General features: G+C 35.4%; 1 protein-coding gene across 4 annotated transcripts; it reads right to left on the bottom strand.

The window, feature by feature from the left end:
• Positions 1-22: 22 nt before the first annotated feature.
• Positions 23-17,247, bottom strand: LOC120628570 (armadillo repeat-containing protein 5). Of its 4 annotated transcripts, XR_005658969.1 has the most exons (13): positions 16,891-17,247; positions 11,824-12,050; positions 11,000-11,225; positions 9,850-10,024; positions 8,773-8,943; positions 7,710-8,113; positions 6,607-6,934; positions 5,566-5,751; positions 3,992-4,235; positions 3,225-3,333; positions 2,519-2,664; positions 1,226-2,426; positions 23-265 (listed from the first exon to the last, which is right to left on the bottom strand). XR_005658969.1 is itself a non-coding variant. In XM_039897003.1 (12 exons), the coding sequence occupies exons 1-12, from the start codon at positions 17,134-17,136 to the stop codon at positions 1,667-1,669; spliced, it is 3,222 nt and encodes a 1,073-aa protein (XP_039752937.1). In that variant the 5' UTR covers positions 17,137-17,247; the 3' UTR covers positions 23-1,666. The 4 variants fall into 4 exon arrangements, 3 of the variants coding, with proteins under 3 accessions (XP_039752937.1, XP_039752939.1, XP_039752940.1); XM_039897003.1 differs by having other exon boundaries at positions 23-2,426; XM_039897005.1 differs by having other exon boundaries at positions 23-2,426; positions 7,743-8,113.
• Positions 17,248-17,490: the final 243 nt, after the last annotated feature.

Here is a 17,490-nt window from a genome sequence, read left to right as displayed (position 1 = left end):
TGTAAATAAAATACAAATCAAATGTAATATAATGTTTCACATTTTAATAATGTTACATTAAATACAGGCAATACATTGAACATTTTTTTCATAACCCTTATTTATGTTTTGTACACACTTAAAAACCCATTATACCATACTCATAATACATACATACACTTTCAAATATCCACAGGACTAATTGGAATGTTTGATTCTGAAAGTTTCTAGATCCAACTGAATTGTTAACTAGGATCATTTATTATGACATTCATTCTGTAGCAATCTGTAATTTGAAAGCCAATAATAATAGAAATATATAATTTTTTAATGTATACCTAACTAAATACCTAAAGTATACCAATTTGTTAGAATAAATGACATTAAGATTAATAGATTACCATCTGATATATTTGGTATTGTAACTTGAAACATAAAGGGCCTTATTCCTGTCCATTATCCTGAACAAGTTAGATGTAACTTAAATGTAAAAAAAAAATATTTTGCAGAGCGTAAGTACTGCGGAAATTGTTAACAGTGTTTATACCGTTTGCAAGATCCATATAATAGTGCAAGAACTAGTATACGAATTTTGTATCTTCATCTGTTATTTAGTAGTTGGATACTCTTAAGACTAAATGATGGATGTCTTATGAGTGGCATGGTGAATACAGGGCACCAGATATTATTTATTTATTTTCAAAATCTTACATATATGTATGTTATGTTTTATGCATGCTACATGTAATTTGATAAGTGCTGAGTTATTAATTATTCTTCCGAAAGAATAAAAATCAAATGTTGTCAACAATAAGTCAACATTTAAGTCTTAATTTTGCTTAAGGTGATAAAATACTGTTAGTTATTCAATTGCAATTAAACTGTAATTTAAATATTCCAAGAAACTGAAATTGTATATTCGAATCCTAAGCTAAATGATATACATTGTCATATTCAACAGTATTTCTTAATGTGTGTGGACAGCAGCCTGATGCAGAAACAGAATATGGCAATGTGAATTAGGCCCTTAAGAATATGCATATTGTAATCACTACAATTTAGAAACACATTAATATTAAAACATTGACTACATAGCAATGATTATAACATAGACACTTATTTGACATTGAGAAATATAAGACAAATAGAACTCCCTAACCAATAATAAATTACATATTTCAACTAATGAACCATGAAAGACTGTGATTTTGAAGCATGTTGGCATTCGAAGTTGCTAAATAGCTACCTGGAGTTATTTAGGGCCGGAGACAGAATCCTGAAAGTATTTGACATAGCCATATACTAAACAAGCTGAAGTGGCAGTACGCAGATAGTGTTATATTTTGCTACTCTTGAGGAATGATGGCTGCTGGAGCATGAGTAGTCTGGAATGGGGGCTGCATATCGCTAAACGTAGTGTGGGATTACTTCCAGCCCGTTAGACACACAAACTCAAGAAGCTCGCGTCATTAGTAAAGCAGAGTACTATGTGTGGTAGGCACTCTCAAAAAGGTCTCTTGATTATGAATAGAAAACACTTGGATTTACACCGAATTTTTAAGTAATATAATTTGTATTCTTTATAATAGATCAGTCAAGATCAACTAGCATAATCACATCAATCATTCTCACACCTTGTCATGATTGTCATATTGCAATTGTATAATACTCTTACTTTTTTTTGAGCTTACTTTATCAACTGCCTCAGCAGCATGGATTTGATATCTTCTAGCAATTGGTCCTTGTATTCCAGGTTTAGGATATTTTGGAACGATTTGACACGCTCAGCTTCAGACATCTGTCCAGTCAATAAATATGCTACAGATTCAACACATAAAAATCCCATACCATCCCGGAGTGACCATATATACATCTTGTCAGCTGTATCCGGTGCCAATTGAAATTGTAGGATAGCACTGCTTAAAAATTCTTTTAATTTATCAAATAAGAACCTGTCAGCTAGGAGTAGTACTTCCAAATTCGTTTCTAACTCTTCTGCCATTGGAAATATTTCTATATCATTTTTAGAACTATTTAAACCACACTGTAGCAGTGTAAAAAGATGTTCCAGTGCAGGTTTTGACACATTTTTAATTTGTACACATTTTTCTATGGATTCCTTGAATTGCCCCATCAACATAGCGCTAAATACTTCTGAATGCTGGCACAGAAACACTTTATTTGCTTTAACTGTTGATGAATCATCTAGTTGGAATGTTACTATATCATCAGGAGCCAAATTATCGAGAATAGGATCGTAGGTAACGTGAACATTTGACCTGTATCTGTTCTCTAGAATTTTAGGGTCCTTTATGTGAACATTATTCGCAAGTTTCACTAAAGCTGTAACACAGTCATCAATATCTTCTTTGGCCTCAGCAATACTGCTGAATAATAAATTCAAACCATTGCAATCTATCAAGTACTTTTTTAAAACTTTTTCTGTCCTGAAACCAGAAATAGGTACAAAATTCATTTTTTTTTTTTAAATTTATAGCCAGTTAATGCTAAAGACGTTAATGTTATAATACTTCCTTACCTGACAAAGTATGGCAAAGTCAACGAAAGAGTTTGTTTCATAGATGTGGTGCCCTTTAATAAATGATAGCTGATTTTCCCAATACCGTAACTTGACTCTGCCTTTAACGACAGTTGAGTCAAGAGTTTAGAACTAAATTTATTTATCTGAGGACATGAAAAGAGTTTTATATATAAAAGTGACTGCAAACGGTGACGGACTGCAATGCCTTGCATTGCAAATATATATATCATCATCATCACATCAACCCAGTTCGGTTCACTACCGAGAGGTCTCCTCCCACAATGAGAATTTAAGAAGACAATTAAGGCCGTAGTCCACCACGCTGGCCCAGTGAGGATTGGTGGATTCCACATACATTTGAGAACATTATGTAGATCTCTCAGGCATGTAAGTTTCCTCACGATGTTTTCCTTCAACGTTGAAGCAAGTGATATTTAATAACTTAAAACGCACATGACTTAGAAAAGTTAGAGGATGTGCATGCTGGGATTCGAACTCGGCTCCCCGAAAGGGAACTGGAGCTCCTACCCAATGCGCTATCACAACTTCAAAATACAATATATTTATATCCTAATATAGTTGTTTTAATACAGCTCACAATATCGAAATGTTCTAAGGCGATGACAGGAGAATTTGTGCAATACAAGACACCACCAGTCCGCTGGTCATATTATGTTTATGTTATAACATTATTAATACTTACTTGTTTGCATTGTATGCATTGGTCTGTTGGATGTTTCGATCTAACAGACATTTGATGAAGCCTCAGCGGTATCCTATGCCTTAGTAAATTCAATAAACAGAGGTGATTACTGTAATGAAATAGTTAAAAGAGTATAAATACACAGTGACCAATAATAAAAGTATCAATTAGAACATTAAAAAGTATACACAAACGAAGAATAATAATGCATTGTTTTGTCATGCACCATCTAACAGCACCTTTTAAATTCCTTCTTTCTTTCTTCATGTAATAATTTTTATTTTAAACTCGATAGTTTTTAAAAAAAATCAATATTTTTCATAGATACTCTACTTGTTACTACTCTGTAATGTAAATCGGCAACAGCGCGCGAGCCACGACTCTATCGCGCTGTCACTGACCCGAGTACGCGACGTTGACGAATAATAGGTATTTGGTTTCACAGTGTAATGTAACTATACAGAAGTATCATGATTTATTAATATTTTTGTATGAAATAAATAAATACTTTATTTTTAAAAAGTCGTACAACAAAAGTTATTGGAACTAGCAGGCAGCTTTTTATTTAACATATGTAATCATAGATGCCTGTTGCCGAGATCATCACGATCATTTATTTGTAAAACTATGGCCATTATCTGTTTACCAGAACCGGCTATTATGTTTTCAGAGGAAAACGATAGATAGCTCTAATATAAACCTAACAGTTTAGGTCAAACCTTAAATATATAAATTACACGTCCATATGTTTTTTTAAATGTACATACCTGACAATCCTGACTAGTATCCGCGCAGCTCTGCCCATGGGGCGTTGGCATCTCTCCACGTAGTCGAGTAGTCCGTGGAGACACTCGCGGCTGGTTAGTAAGTCCGTCAAATGGTTCGGTACGGAATCGTCGCGGATGCTGCCGCAAGTCGTGCAAGTGCCGTGAGTTACCCTGAACATTAGCACCATAACGCATGCCATAGCAGACGATTTCGACTTCATATCAATTTTGCATTTGCTAATATCTGAAAGTGTTATTTCAGAATAAGAAATACACAGATCGTTGTTTATATTATACTAGCTTTCCTGGCGAACTTCGTAACGCGGATCATTTTTTTTTTTGTTGAATTTTATATTTTAATACTTATTATCCTATTCCGGTCTAAGAGAAATCCAAAATATCAAATATCATAAAAATTGGTTCTCTAATTATAAATGGTGTAAATAACAAAACTTTCTTTTGTATATATATATAGATACTTATAGGTATTTTTTTTGTATCCCATTACAAGTTCGCCCTTGACGGCAGTCTCACCGGCTGGTAAGTGGTGATGCAATCTAAGATGGTAACATTCTAACCTGTTGGCATGTTGGGCAGTGGCGTGCATAGAGGGTATGCACAGGGCATGCAGATGATATAAAATGAAGAAAATCTCCAATACGAGTTATAAATACTTAAGGGTAGGCTTTTGATAACTCTTACAATGCCTATCCATAAGTTTTTTATAACTCGTACTGGAGATTTCCTTCATTTTATATCATCTGTGTAGCTTGTGCATACCCTCTATGCACGCCACTGATGTTGGGGTATGGCAGTTATATTACATACTGGAAGGCTAAATCGCTTATCGAAAGTGCGTTTGTTGATTTGTCCTATTAAGCTGCAACAGAGCAACAGATGATTTTTTGATAGAGATACTATGAGAGTGACATCGCTAGGCTGTTTATCCAGATTTGCATAACTGTGCATCAGTGCAAATCTGACGTGATTTTTTGAATGGAGATATTTTATGCATCTGAGAGTGACATACACCAGGCTGTTAATCCAGATTTGCATAACTGTGCATTTGTGCAAATCTGACAGTGTGAATCGTATTGTGCTCCAAGGTGATCGATCTTAAGCGCCGTTCAGCTATAACGTCTCCACGCCTATAGGCATTCGCATTTATAATATAAGGTGGGGAAATAGATATTCTTTACCTATACTTCTATTTGTTATATGACTAGGAACTTTAGGATTCGGGCAAGCGGGTCACTTGATGTTAAGTGAACACCGCCGCCCATGAACAACTACACCATTACCACAGGAATCGCAATCGGATGGAAGTTTCACAGTTTTCATGTGCATCGAAAAAGCTATATAACGGCCGCCAAAGCGTACCAGCCAACTTGCTTTTTTAAGTTTGAATTAAAGATTACTACGCTGGTGTAACTGAAAGTATGTTCGACTACGGATAGGGTTCAATCGATTTTTACAAAAAAAATATGCAATCAAAATAACCACCCTTTAAAACAAGATTGATAAATCTCCGAAGTATGCCAAAGAACACGTGAGAGGCTGGGTTAATACGCTACCTTCCGCTAGCGCCTTCTCATCACTGCTATCATCTTCTATGGTTAGTTCTGTATCTAGCTCCTGAGCGATCTGTGTCGCTTTTAATTCAGCGATCGCGTTAGTTGAGGTTTTTTTTTGGTCTTCGTCGCCATCGTCTTCGCTGCAAACTGGCGAATAACGACCAGAAATCTCTGAATCGGAACTTTCTGTAAACATAGGTAAATAAGTATGTAGCAATTTTTCATGGCAATTTATCGTGTCCACAGTGGTAAATAAAGGAAAGGAGGTAAATAGACATTCCATTAAATCTCACCGGACATCCCCAATCATTGCAATTTATTGTGGTCACGACATATTGTAATGATTGCGGATGACCGCGGAGATGGGATGTCTATTTACCTCATTTCCTTTATTTATGAACCAAAATATCAAAAATTCTCCTCGATTGCTTTAATTTGATAAGAGTTTAAAAATGCACAGCCGAAGTAAAGAAAAGACTAGACATTGTAAGCGCCGATTTAAGAACACTCAAAAAATCGCATGTTCATGCTGAAAACTGGGCTAAGCGCCTAAACACTGACATCATCATCATCATCACCATAGCAGCATCTCTGCAGCCCTGAGTTGGCCTTGGGTTGGGGAAGCAAATTTCTCCATCGGAGGTGGTCAAAAGAAGCTTTCTTCCAACTCCTAACTTCCAAAACCTTCATGTCACTCTGTCACTCCAACGACGTCTCGACGTCTCTCCAATTTTCCCTCCATAAACCTCTTTGGGGTTCTCGAATCGTCCATGCGTTGCACATGTCAATCACATTCTTAACAGTTTAATTTTGCCGACCTTCGGTTCTTTAAAAGCTGACACCACCAGGTGGGATATCGCTTAAAAGAGTTATCAACTTTAACAAACAAAGTACATTTCATTTCATTTTATTCAGATATCATATTGTTAAGAGTTAGACCATAATGTAAAAGTAAGGTATCGCTAGCTATCTAAGGAGCCGCGCGGTTCATAACGTTTTCTTACGACCCATACATAATGCCATGTATATAATATAACTAACCATCATTGATGCTAAAAGGTGATGAAGGTCCGGAGCTTCCCGGACTCCACTGGTTATCCGTCCAATAAGGGGATGTTGAACTTCCCTCTCCCATACTAGCTCCCGAGTCTGGGCTCCAATCCCATCTACTCTTCTTACTTAATGAGCCTCGATAATCCGGACTCATGTCCGCGCTTCCTTCCGAGGCTGGCGACAGAGGCCCTTGGTCACGACTTGGACTTTTGTCGGACGGAAATTGTTGAAAAAGTGATGGCCATTCGGGGCTTTTTGGTTCCCAGAAAACCCCTGAGGACCAGTCTTTACTTGCCATCTTAACAAAATGCGATTTCTAAAAAAAGAGCATAAATAAACTCGATAGAACTTAACCATCCAATGGCCAAAATAATTTAAGCAATAAGAGTTTTTAAGCAACAAGAAAGAACTTTCTCACTAATTAAGTATCTTTTTTGATGGTAGACCGGTAGGTCAGAACATGTCCTCGCAATGCAAAATTTACGACAAGTAGGTATATGTCACCGTAAAATTGTAAATACCGCTAGATTATAATCTATCTCGCGAGATTGTAAACTGTCGAATGATTGTGAACATACTGCTTAAAAATTAATGCATTATATAACCTATTAGATCAATTATACTCTAAGAAAATAAATATAATTGTTTTAGGTTAGGTTAGGTTAGTTTACAACATTAATAAAACACCCACAAACACTGGGGCGTAATGAATCGTAAATATTCCTTCATTCTTTCTTATGGTTCACAACTATTCAACGGTTTATAATTTCGCAAGAATCATTGCTATCACTTATCTAACGGTACTTATTTACAATTTTACGTTGGCGTACCTATACAACAGGCGCTGACAAATTACGTTGGTATAAAAAACGAAAGGTTGGCATCTCCTCGGAAAAGTTACTGAATGCGAGGCTAGTATTCCCGATAATAAATCAAAAGTGAGATGTTTTTCATGCTAAAGCATCATGCAGGCATCTTAACGTGGAGTTAACTAACAAATTAAGCGTCTGATTTAAGCAGATATTTCATGAATAATTATTTACTCGCGAAATAGCAATTCCATTAAATTAACTTAAAAAAGAAGAACCAACTTTTCTAAAGCTTTTAGGACTTTTTGATCTCACTCGCTTAAGGCTTCTTTTTCGCTGAGACGATGTTCCTTCATCACTGTCGCTTAAATTAGAGTCATCACTGTCGATAGCGTCTAAAAATCCAACAATCATGTTGTCTCTTTCTATCACCACCTTTAAGTCATCCTCCGTCTCAGATAACAATTTGCTTTTACTTCTTTTAAAAAATCCTTTCTCACGATAAGCTATATTGCTAACTACCATATCATACACGGCAATAGATTCATTTTTATGCTTCTCTTTACGCTTCACAGCTTCATTCTGGCCAATGGTGAAGTTGTGTTCAAATTCCATGGTGGAAATATGATCAGTTAGTTTGTCGGTAAGCAACCCCACAAGGCCCTGCTGAATAAGTAGCTGAAATGCTGAAAATAAATATTTAGTTCACCTATCTGCAAATTTTTAGAGTATTGTTACCAAAATTTACCATTTGGTAAACTTTTCGGTAACGAACCTTTGTGATGCGACTTTACTCGTCTGTCACAAAGTTGTATAGAGGTCCATTTGAACATTCCGTAAGAATAATTAAAACCCAGTTTTTAAGTTGTCGTGTCGAAATATGATTAGAAACATCAGTCTCTTTTTTGACTGAAATGACATTATGTGTAGTACATTTCACCGAAAAAATATTGAACTAAATGGACGTGAGCTGCTAATAATTGGGTGAAGAAAGAGTGGCTAAGCGCATATTTTTCTCCGAATTGCAGGTTGGGAAAAGATGCTAGGCGTAATGTGATTAAGGCCAGACCATCGCCGGCCATATATTACAATATAATTGGTGGAGTACTGACGTGCTGTTAATGTGATCGCACATTTAAAACAAAGAGTGGTTATGCCAGTCACTTGAGAGGACATCAGGTACGCTCATAATAGATAGAAGGAGTCGCTGTGGTCGGATACGGCCAGGAGGATATATATATATCATAGCTATGACAACATATTGGTTATATCATAAGTTATATCCAACTTTATATCCATCTGACACCATAGATATGAGTGTCAAAGTTTGTTATAGTATACTTACAACTGTCATCAAAAACGTATTGTAAGAGTGCATGCATGGCATGCGCGTTATCCCGAGCAGCGGTGACTAGCAAAGAGAGTCCTCCAGAACGTCGTAATCGGGATCGATTCACCGCCTCACCGCTAAGCTGGGCCAGAGCCTTCGCCGCTCCATCGGGCCACCAAGCCATATCTACAAGATATTATGGGTAAGTAGGTACAAGTATAATTCCGCAAAACAGCGTATTTTGCGGTTTTGTGTTGGCTGTTTTGCCGTGACTATACAGATATTGTAAGCGCTCATTTACAGTAGGTAGGGATAACGACTCCTTAAGATTTCGTACTTAAAGATGATTCGCTTAGAAACGTTCGCCTTTGTGCCATGCCCACTGAAATTTTTTTTATGGATCTTTCATGTAAAAACTACTGAATGGGTTTTGATAAAAGTATACTGCAATATTGTTTACACATCAGAATAATAAATCTGTATAAAGATTTAATTTATAATAACAAATAGTGTCAAGTAAATCGGAATAAATTCTACCATCTAACCGCTATCTTGGAGTGCTCTGCAATAACTGTTACAATTAGGCGAAGATGTGTGATGGGATCGATTATATAGTTTTTTTAAAAACCACTTATGCCGGCTTTCACTAACGACGAAAAAGGTAATGTTTAAATGAGTCGCCTAATCTTAGGATATTCCAAGGCGTACATATACATTTGATGGAGGATTGGCAAAGTGGGTACTTTCTTAGTCCAAGGCCGTAGGTTCGATTCCCACAACTGGGAAATGAATGTTATTTAGTGTCTGTGTGTTCGTATATTTATCACTGAAATATTCATCAGTCTTCTTAATACCCATAACACTTTACTTTGGGACTAACTGGCCGCTTGTCGTAGCATATTTATTTATTTTGATAGTTATCGACTAGGAGTTGGTGATACGTTTTTTCTTATAGACATCGCCAAAATCATTGGGCATTCGATTTAGGCGATTCCTACGTTTAGTGAAAACGGGCATTATTCACCTCACGGAAAATCTGGAATCATACGCAGCCGTGCGCTAGTATCTACATAAGCAAAGACAACGACATACCCGTTGCATGTTTCTTCTGAATTATGCTTACTAAGCATTCGACTAATCCCGCGGTTCCCAATACCGGTCGACATGTAGACAAGTAACAGAGATTCATTAGACATTTGAGTGCTATTGTTTCATGACGCTTAGTGAGCGCCACGAGGCATAGGTAACCTCTGCCGTCGCCTTGGATCTGTAAAAGAATGCTATTAATTTGTGTTTTTTATTGGAAAATTATTTCATTAGGTATCTTGGTCATTTATTTATTTATTTTCATCTTTTGAACTTCACACCATATTATTAAATATAAAGAAAGGCGTCACTTAAAGTAGACCTCTTTAGTTACAGTGTCACAGAAAACTACGATGCTGTGAGCGTTGACATCCTCATTTTAATGACATCCAATCTTACATGAAGCAGTTTAATCAAAGTTTCTGTTCCAAACTGCTAAGGTGTGAAACGACCTCCCAGCATAATTAATTGCTGACACGTGCCTCTAACTTCAATAACTTCAAGGAAAAAGATGGATAAAGATTTTCCAGGCAAGGTCTTTAACTTAGACCATTGATTACGTACAGGCATGACTATCGATAAACCTACTTTTCCAAAATATAGGTCTTTTTGCTTATAGATAAACTGACTCGGAAATGTTGATAGATTTATTTAAGTTTTCCTACTGAATATTAATTTTGTAAAGATTGTTTTGTTTGTCGTTTCGCTGTCTATAAAAAAGCACGTGGGTTACACACCTATCTTTTCTCCAGCTAAGAAAATATGCACTAGGTAATAGGTTTTTATCCAGCTTTACAATAATTTCATTTTCTCAGCAACTTTCGAAGTGTCAAATAGGCGCTAGGTTAGGATACGTGGATCCAGTCATGTATTCGAATCCTGTTTATGATCAAACAACAAACACTCTCCGATGACAAAATACGTCGCGACAAAAATTCTTTTAGCAAGGATTTTATTGTTCTATAAAATATAAATTCTGTACCTTGTAACCAGTCAACCTGCTAGTTAAAATTGCCCTATCTCTTTCTGTTATGAACGTATCAGCTTTTCAGGACATAGACTCATTGAGTAAGTATTGAATATTTTACAAAACATGTGTGTTCACGGAAGTGTGGAGACAAGTCGTAAGTGTCTAAAACTGGTTAAATGAAGTTACCTGTTCAGCACAGTTACCAACTAGGTACGTTGTGAAATATCCTAAACATTTGAGTATGCCAACAATGAGGTCGTCTTGACTCCTCTTCGGATCCTCTATTTCTTTGCCAGTAGAAGACTTGATTATTCCAATAGATTCGCATTCAGTTGTTAATAATATTGATACGCTTTGCACGGCATGTAATCTCAACATTTCATCGCGTTTATCTTTAACCATCCATAGTTGCCTAAAATAAACAGCCAAATTGTGACATCGATAGGCAAAGTTACTACATATTTTAAAGGCTTGCTTAAAATTTTGTAATAACTAAAATATGTAGCATGTACTTGCTCAGACGATAGATCGAGGAGAGAATTGTAATAAATTTTAAGTAGGTATATCTCTTTAACTGCAAATTTTATGAATATTTCTAGTTTTACTTGCATTCAAAAAGCAAGGTTGCATCTTTTCTTTAAAATGATACTTTTTATAATACCGATAAAACTAGGCACTGTTCGCGTTCACTTCGCGTGCACTGTTTAGGTTATAAGTTTGATTGCGACTTTCTTTATAATATTATTATAAAAACATCTATTGTAAACATACAATAAAGAAAAGCAATGAATACTGAATGTTATGTTTACTGCTGATTTCTACACAACGTCCCCAAATAGGAATGACATTTAAGTCTCTGTTTCTATATAAACGACCAATAACTACAAAATGAAGCATCTAGGATGTAAATTGCTCAGTAATAACAATAATATATTATGAAAAAAATCGTAGCGCATCGGCAATGTAACACTATCCCATTAAACATCATAAATACTTTGCTTGGTATTTACCGAATGGCTCTCACAGCCATTGTTAGTGTGGCATAAGATGTAGACTTATCCCTGTTATTAATGACCTCGAGCAGTGCCTTAACCGCTCCAAAATTGTGCAAATGTTCTGCATTGCATAGCTTTTGCGCCAAGTTACCAATGACGCGCGATGTTCTTCCGACAATGCTATCACGGCATACAGTGTTTAATATAGACACAAGAGGTCCATAGCTATTCAGTTTCCCAATCTGAAACAAATTTGCATCCAATCAATACCCAGCGTAGAGCAGCAACGCGTTGCAATATCGATTAGCAACTTCTGGCAACGTCGCAACGCGTAGGTGTTGTATAGCATAGTTTCAGAATTAATAATACAAGCTCCGCGGTTTCACGTTGACTATTCCTCGTAGCGTCATGTTATATTATATAGACTAAAGCTTTCCACAATAAACGGGCTATCTAAAGTAGACTCATTTCTGACTTGTACAAACGCACAAACGAATTCCTCCACTTCATAACACTAGGCATACGTAACTGAAAAATTATTTATGCGTCAGATTTCATTAAGGAAGATTATCAGCTAGTGTTCTTTTTCTTTATGGTAATTTTTGGCGGACGAAGTAGATGTTTCATCAGTCGAAAACCATCGCCTTTATAGAGAGCAACACTTCGGACGGCATGCAAAGGAGCACGGTTTTAAAACAAAGTGCCAACCTGAGGCTTGGCTGAAGCCTCATCTCATGTCCCTTTAATTACACCGCAAACCACGGCCTTCGTACCAGAACACAGCAATGTGCATGGCGGTAGTATCTCCACGGATGAGCTGTGTCACTGTCTCCTACTTATCATTAACCACTACATATAGAACTAGCTGTAGCCCGAAGGTCGTAAACAGGGGTTGGAAATTCTATGGAAGTCATATGCTTTTTAAGTTAGACACAATAAAATTTGCATTATAGCCTAACAATAATTTATACTTCCCTATATCTATACTTATAATAAAAATGTAACGGATCAAATTCTGAACATTAAAGATATTTTAAAGATAGTTTTTTGGGGGCACTCTATATAAGATACTGAACCTAAAAAAGGTTTTTTTTTTCATTCGTGTTACTGTTTCTGGACCGCGCATCACGCTGAAAGTACTTCATGAATTCAAATATATCTAAATCCAATTTGAGGTAGGTCCTACGAGGTAGGACATAGGATACTTTTTATCCTGAAATTCAGTTCAGTTCCTTTGGGAGAGGGATGAAAGTGTTTGACGAATTTACACCATAACTCCGTCAAATATTTAACGATTTAAACAATTAATTGTGTACTGGAAAGTTATACTATTAGTTTAGTTCTGCCCAAATTTCGTGCAGATCTGATCAATATAATTGGCGATAGAGAAAATACTCGTAACTCCTAATCAGACAGCAGCAAACCCCTCAGCCTTAAGGCTTAACAATACTGAATTTATAGTGTTGCCACATTAACTCTAACTAAACGACTAAATAAAAAGAGTTAGAAATTTCCTTGGCATGTCTTGAGCATATGAATCAACTAAGAATGTGACTTTAAATTTTATTTTAACTATCGCTGTTATTTGTCAGTGATAGGAACTGAGACTGATAGATAACAAATTATCTTTCAAACCTCCTGCTTACCCAGCGCTATCGACCAATATGTAGTGCTGCTGTTCAGCCACACGTTAATTATCTAATATGTCTTTTATGCAATTTTAGTACGTCTTGTATACAGGCCGCAAGTGTCGTTTATGTAAGTTTAGTACGTCTCGTAAGCAGGTCACGATTGTCTTTTAAGCAAGTTAAGTACGTCTTGTATATCGAAAGCAAGCGTCCTTTATGCAAGTTTAGTACGTCTTGTATACAGGCCGCAAGAGCCGTTAATGCAAGTTTAGTACGTCTCGTATGTATGCAGCATGTTCGTTTATGCAAGTTTAATACGACTAGTAGCCAGCCAGATAACCAATGTTATCATCACCGAATTACCTTCATAAGATCACAACACCAGGAATCACCAGGATAATAGGAAAAGTATGAAGGTCGCTAGTGTATTTTATCCAATGGGGGTTCCAACAGTGGTTTGCACAGGAAGAGCTAAGTAAGAAACATTTTGCGTAAAAATGAATTTCTATAAATTAAATAATAAAGAATACACTTTTTCTATTCAGTGCCTAGGTACCTTCATTAAATCTAATATATAATTAAAATATTGTAATTATAATATATATAAATAAATAAATATTAAATTATTATAATATAATATAAAAAAAATTATATAAAATCTAAAAATAAATGGTAGCTTTGTATACCATCCAGTACAATTCTATCTTACTCGTGCTTAGCCGAATAACTCGGCATTTAAACAGAGTGATTCTGCCGAGTAGGTATGCCGTATAACTGGGTACTAGTTATAAACGAGTACCTACGTACTCGGTCCATCTCTCCAAAACTACTAAAATTCTATCCCCGACTTCATAATAATATGAGTATGGAACGTTTTTTAAATCGCACGTGAACCGTTTGTTATCTCGGACTAGAAAGTTGCCAGTGACCTTTCCCAGGACGCATTCTATTCAATAGGGTTGTCATAAGTAAACAGTTAGATTGTTTTGAATTAGTCTGCATGGAAAAATAAATATGCTTCCTTTGATTTAATATTTTTACAGGTGATTCTTAATGAAATATAACTATGCACCCTTCAACAGTATTTCGTAGTTCCGTTACACGTTGTATTTTCGTGCTGAAGGAGAATGCTCATTTGGAACTGAGACCTTACACGAAAGAGACCTAAGTATCCAATTTTTATTGGCATAATGGCTGTGATGCGGCAAAGCCCTTAAATGGCAAAATATGTACCTACGTAAATTATAAATCGACACCTACCTATAACATTTTGCGTCCATCTTTATCACACGAAAATAATAGAGTAAAATTTATATAATTTTATTTAAATATACTCTTTATAACCTACCTAACCTAAAAATATACAATTATTATACGAAAATTATTTTATGTATTTGCCAATATTTGAATTTTGTTCCATTTTTAGGGTTCCTTACCCAAAGGGTAAAAACAGGAACCTAGTACTAAGACTTCGCTGTTCGTCTGTCACCAGGCTGTAGCTCATTAATCGCGATAGTAAGACAGTTGAAATTTTCATGGATGCTGTATTTCTATTGCCGCTATAACAATAAATATTAAAAAATAGAATAAAGCACGGAACGCGCGAGTCCGATTCGCACTTGGCCAATTTTAAAGGCTTTGTACCGAAATGGTAAAATAGAATCTTATAAAGCCATCGACATGATATTCGAAATAATAGTGAATCTATTAATGGAGTTAGTTGGAGGAGAAAAAAAATATCCTGAAGTGCAATTTGAGTTTACTTTTATGATATCAGCAATTATTAAATAAATGTTTTGATTAAAATCACAAGCTTCCCTTTTTATTTCCTATTTCCCTTCCTAATTATTTCTAAACAGGTGGACGCCAATTGGTCCACAGGCGGACGCAATCTGGATTTTGTGGACGCAAAATGGGAAAATCGCCTGTTTCAGCTATTTGTAACTGTGTAGAATAAAACATCAGATGCGTTGTCCAAAACTGTGCATTAAACTTGACAAGACTATATAGGGACTACATTACAACCATATTTGATTAAAAACTACCGCACGGACATTTTTTTTTTCACGTTCAAACCTAACAACTCCACTAATTGGACGCAAACAGGCGAAATGATCCTACCAAAATATAACTTCTTTAACGATGTAAGTACAGCCCCCGATGGTCCCGCGTGTAGATTGTAAATTGTTTTTTACATTAACAGCTATTGTGATTACCGGAAACTGCGCGCCGCGTAATATATTAAGGCCACCTATTACCTATTACCTACTTGTGTATTTATACTTATCGAGGTATGATTTGAGAACTACCGAACTTACTATTTATTTTGATCTCCTAGGTACCTAGGCAAATTAATTTTGAAACATGGTTGTTTGCGAATACAAGTATTATAGATTATGTAAGTTGACTTTCATACATATCTATTCGTCATTATGGATAGATTTAATAATATAAATGTGAACATAACTCTGTTGGTTACCTTCCCTTGACTAAAAAGCTTTGTCTGGTGGGATGAAGATGTGCTACCAAGTCAATTAGCGTTCCGGTATGATGCAGTGGTGATACCTTTAAGGGTTTATTATTACTATCATAACTTGAACAGGTTAGCCCAATGTAATCTAGTCTGCATTATCACATACCAACAGGTGAGATTACAGTCGAGGGCTAATTTGCAATGGAATTAAAAAAAATATATATGGAAAGGAGATTATAAATACATAATATAAATATACTACAACAATGCACAAATCATATAAAACTTTTTAAATCCTAGGAAAAGTAAAGTACTTTTTAAACATCATGTTTGTAGTGACTATTAAAGGGTTTAGAATAGGGAATGAGTGTTTGCGTATGCAAGTCTAATATTAATGAAACTAATTTATGATGACAGTTAAAATAAAATGTTTCAGGATTTATTATGAACATGAAACCCCCCAACAGGGTTAGTTAGTAGATGAAAGTTTATTGTTTGATTGCAAAGTGCACAATATTTGACATTTACTGTACTTATTGAATTCAATATTTTAAAACATTTAATTCGTAATAAACCAGATAAATAGGTTATTTTAACAACCCTAGATTAGGGTTATCTATCTTTAATCTTAACTTTTTTAAATAGATTTTTCTACCCTGGAGGCTTTTAATTTAGGCAATGCATCCTTTAGATATATATTTAGAGATATGTTAGAAGTTAAGTTTTAGCTAACTTTACATTAGAACTCAGGGTAGTTCTGTTATTAATGTTTCTGTGGTTTTGTTCAACAAAGTCATATCTTAGATGTTCAGGATTTACCTTAAAGTTATTTATATTGAAATAAAAATCCTACCATAATCAAGAGCTACAGTTGTTTTATAAGTCTAGAATTTAAATAAGCATGCCATCATAAATAAAAGGCCACTTTATCAATCAAAGGAATGACATGTACTGTTACCTATACTAAACAAAAGCACTTACCAATAAGCTGCACTTTTCATCTAAACACACATTACCAAGTATACTTAGGGATAAATCAAGTATTCTTTCATTTGGTTTACGTAAATGTGGAAGTAAATATTCTATGCCACCACTTTCTCGAAAGGATTTAATGCCCTTATCATTTATTATTATTGTAGATTTAATTTTTACGAGGGACTCTTGAATGCGTTTAGATGACGAGGACTTAAGTCCTTCTAAAACTGATTTCACATAAGTTTTATCCATTTTGGAACCAGCACTTCATCTAATAGCACAAACTCTCAGCACAAAGTGAGCTTTAATTTTTTTCAGCCATTTGAATTCAATAGTTTCAATATATTTAGGTAGGTACCTATAAGCGAACAATTTGTCAAAGCTCAATATTTGATACCTAACTGTCGTCTGTCAGACTGTCACTCATGTTTTGTTTTTCATTTTCAGTGTTGCTTGCACATTTACCGATAAAATTTACTACTTTTATAATGAATGAATAGAAATCTTTAATAAATTGGAGAAGTTACTGGCATGTCTGATTTTTAATTGGTAATGTTACAATAACACTTTTAACTAAACTAGTTACTGTAAAGGTTATGCCCGCGA

Source organism: Pararge aegeria, chromosome 13 (assembly GCF_905163445.1).
Source record: "Pararge aegeria chromosome 13, ilParAegt1.1, whole genome shotgun sequence".
Lineage (NCBI taxonomy): Eukaryota > Metazoa > Arthropoda > Insecta > Lepidoptera > Nymphalidae > Pararge > Pararge aegeria.
The sequence above is the reverse complement of the archived record's forward strand: the minus strand, read 5'-3'. Positions and strand labels throughout refer to the sequence as shown.

Excerpts from the sequence above, each read along its gene's own strand:
- LOC120628570 (XM_039897003.1), bottom strand. The coding sequence starts at position 17,136 with ATGGATAAAACTTATGTGAAATCAGTTTTAGAAGGACTTAAGTCCTCG. Across the intron at positions 4,236-5,565 it reads TGAGAAGGCGCTAGCGGAAG|ATATTAGCAAATGCAAAATT; the intron begins GTAGCGTATTAA and ends TAACACTTTCAG. Across the intron at positions 2,427-2,518 it reads ACTTTGCCATACTTTGTCAG|GACAGAAAAAGTTTTAAAAA; the intron begins GTAAGGAAGTAT and ends TTCTGGTTTCAG.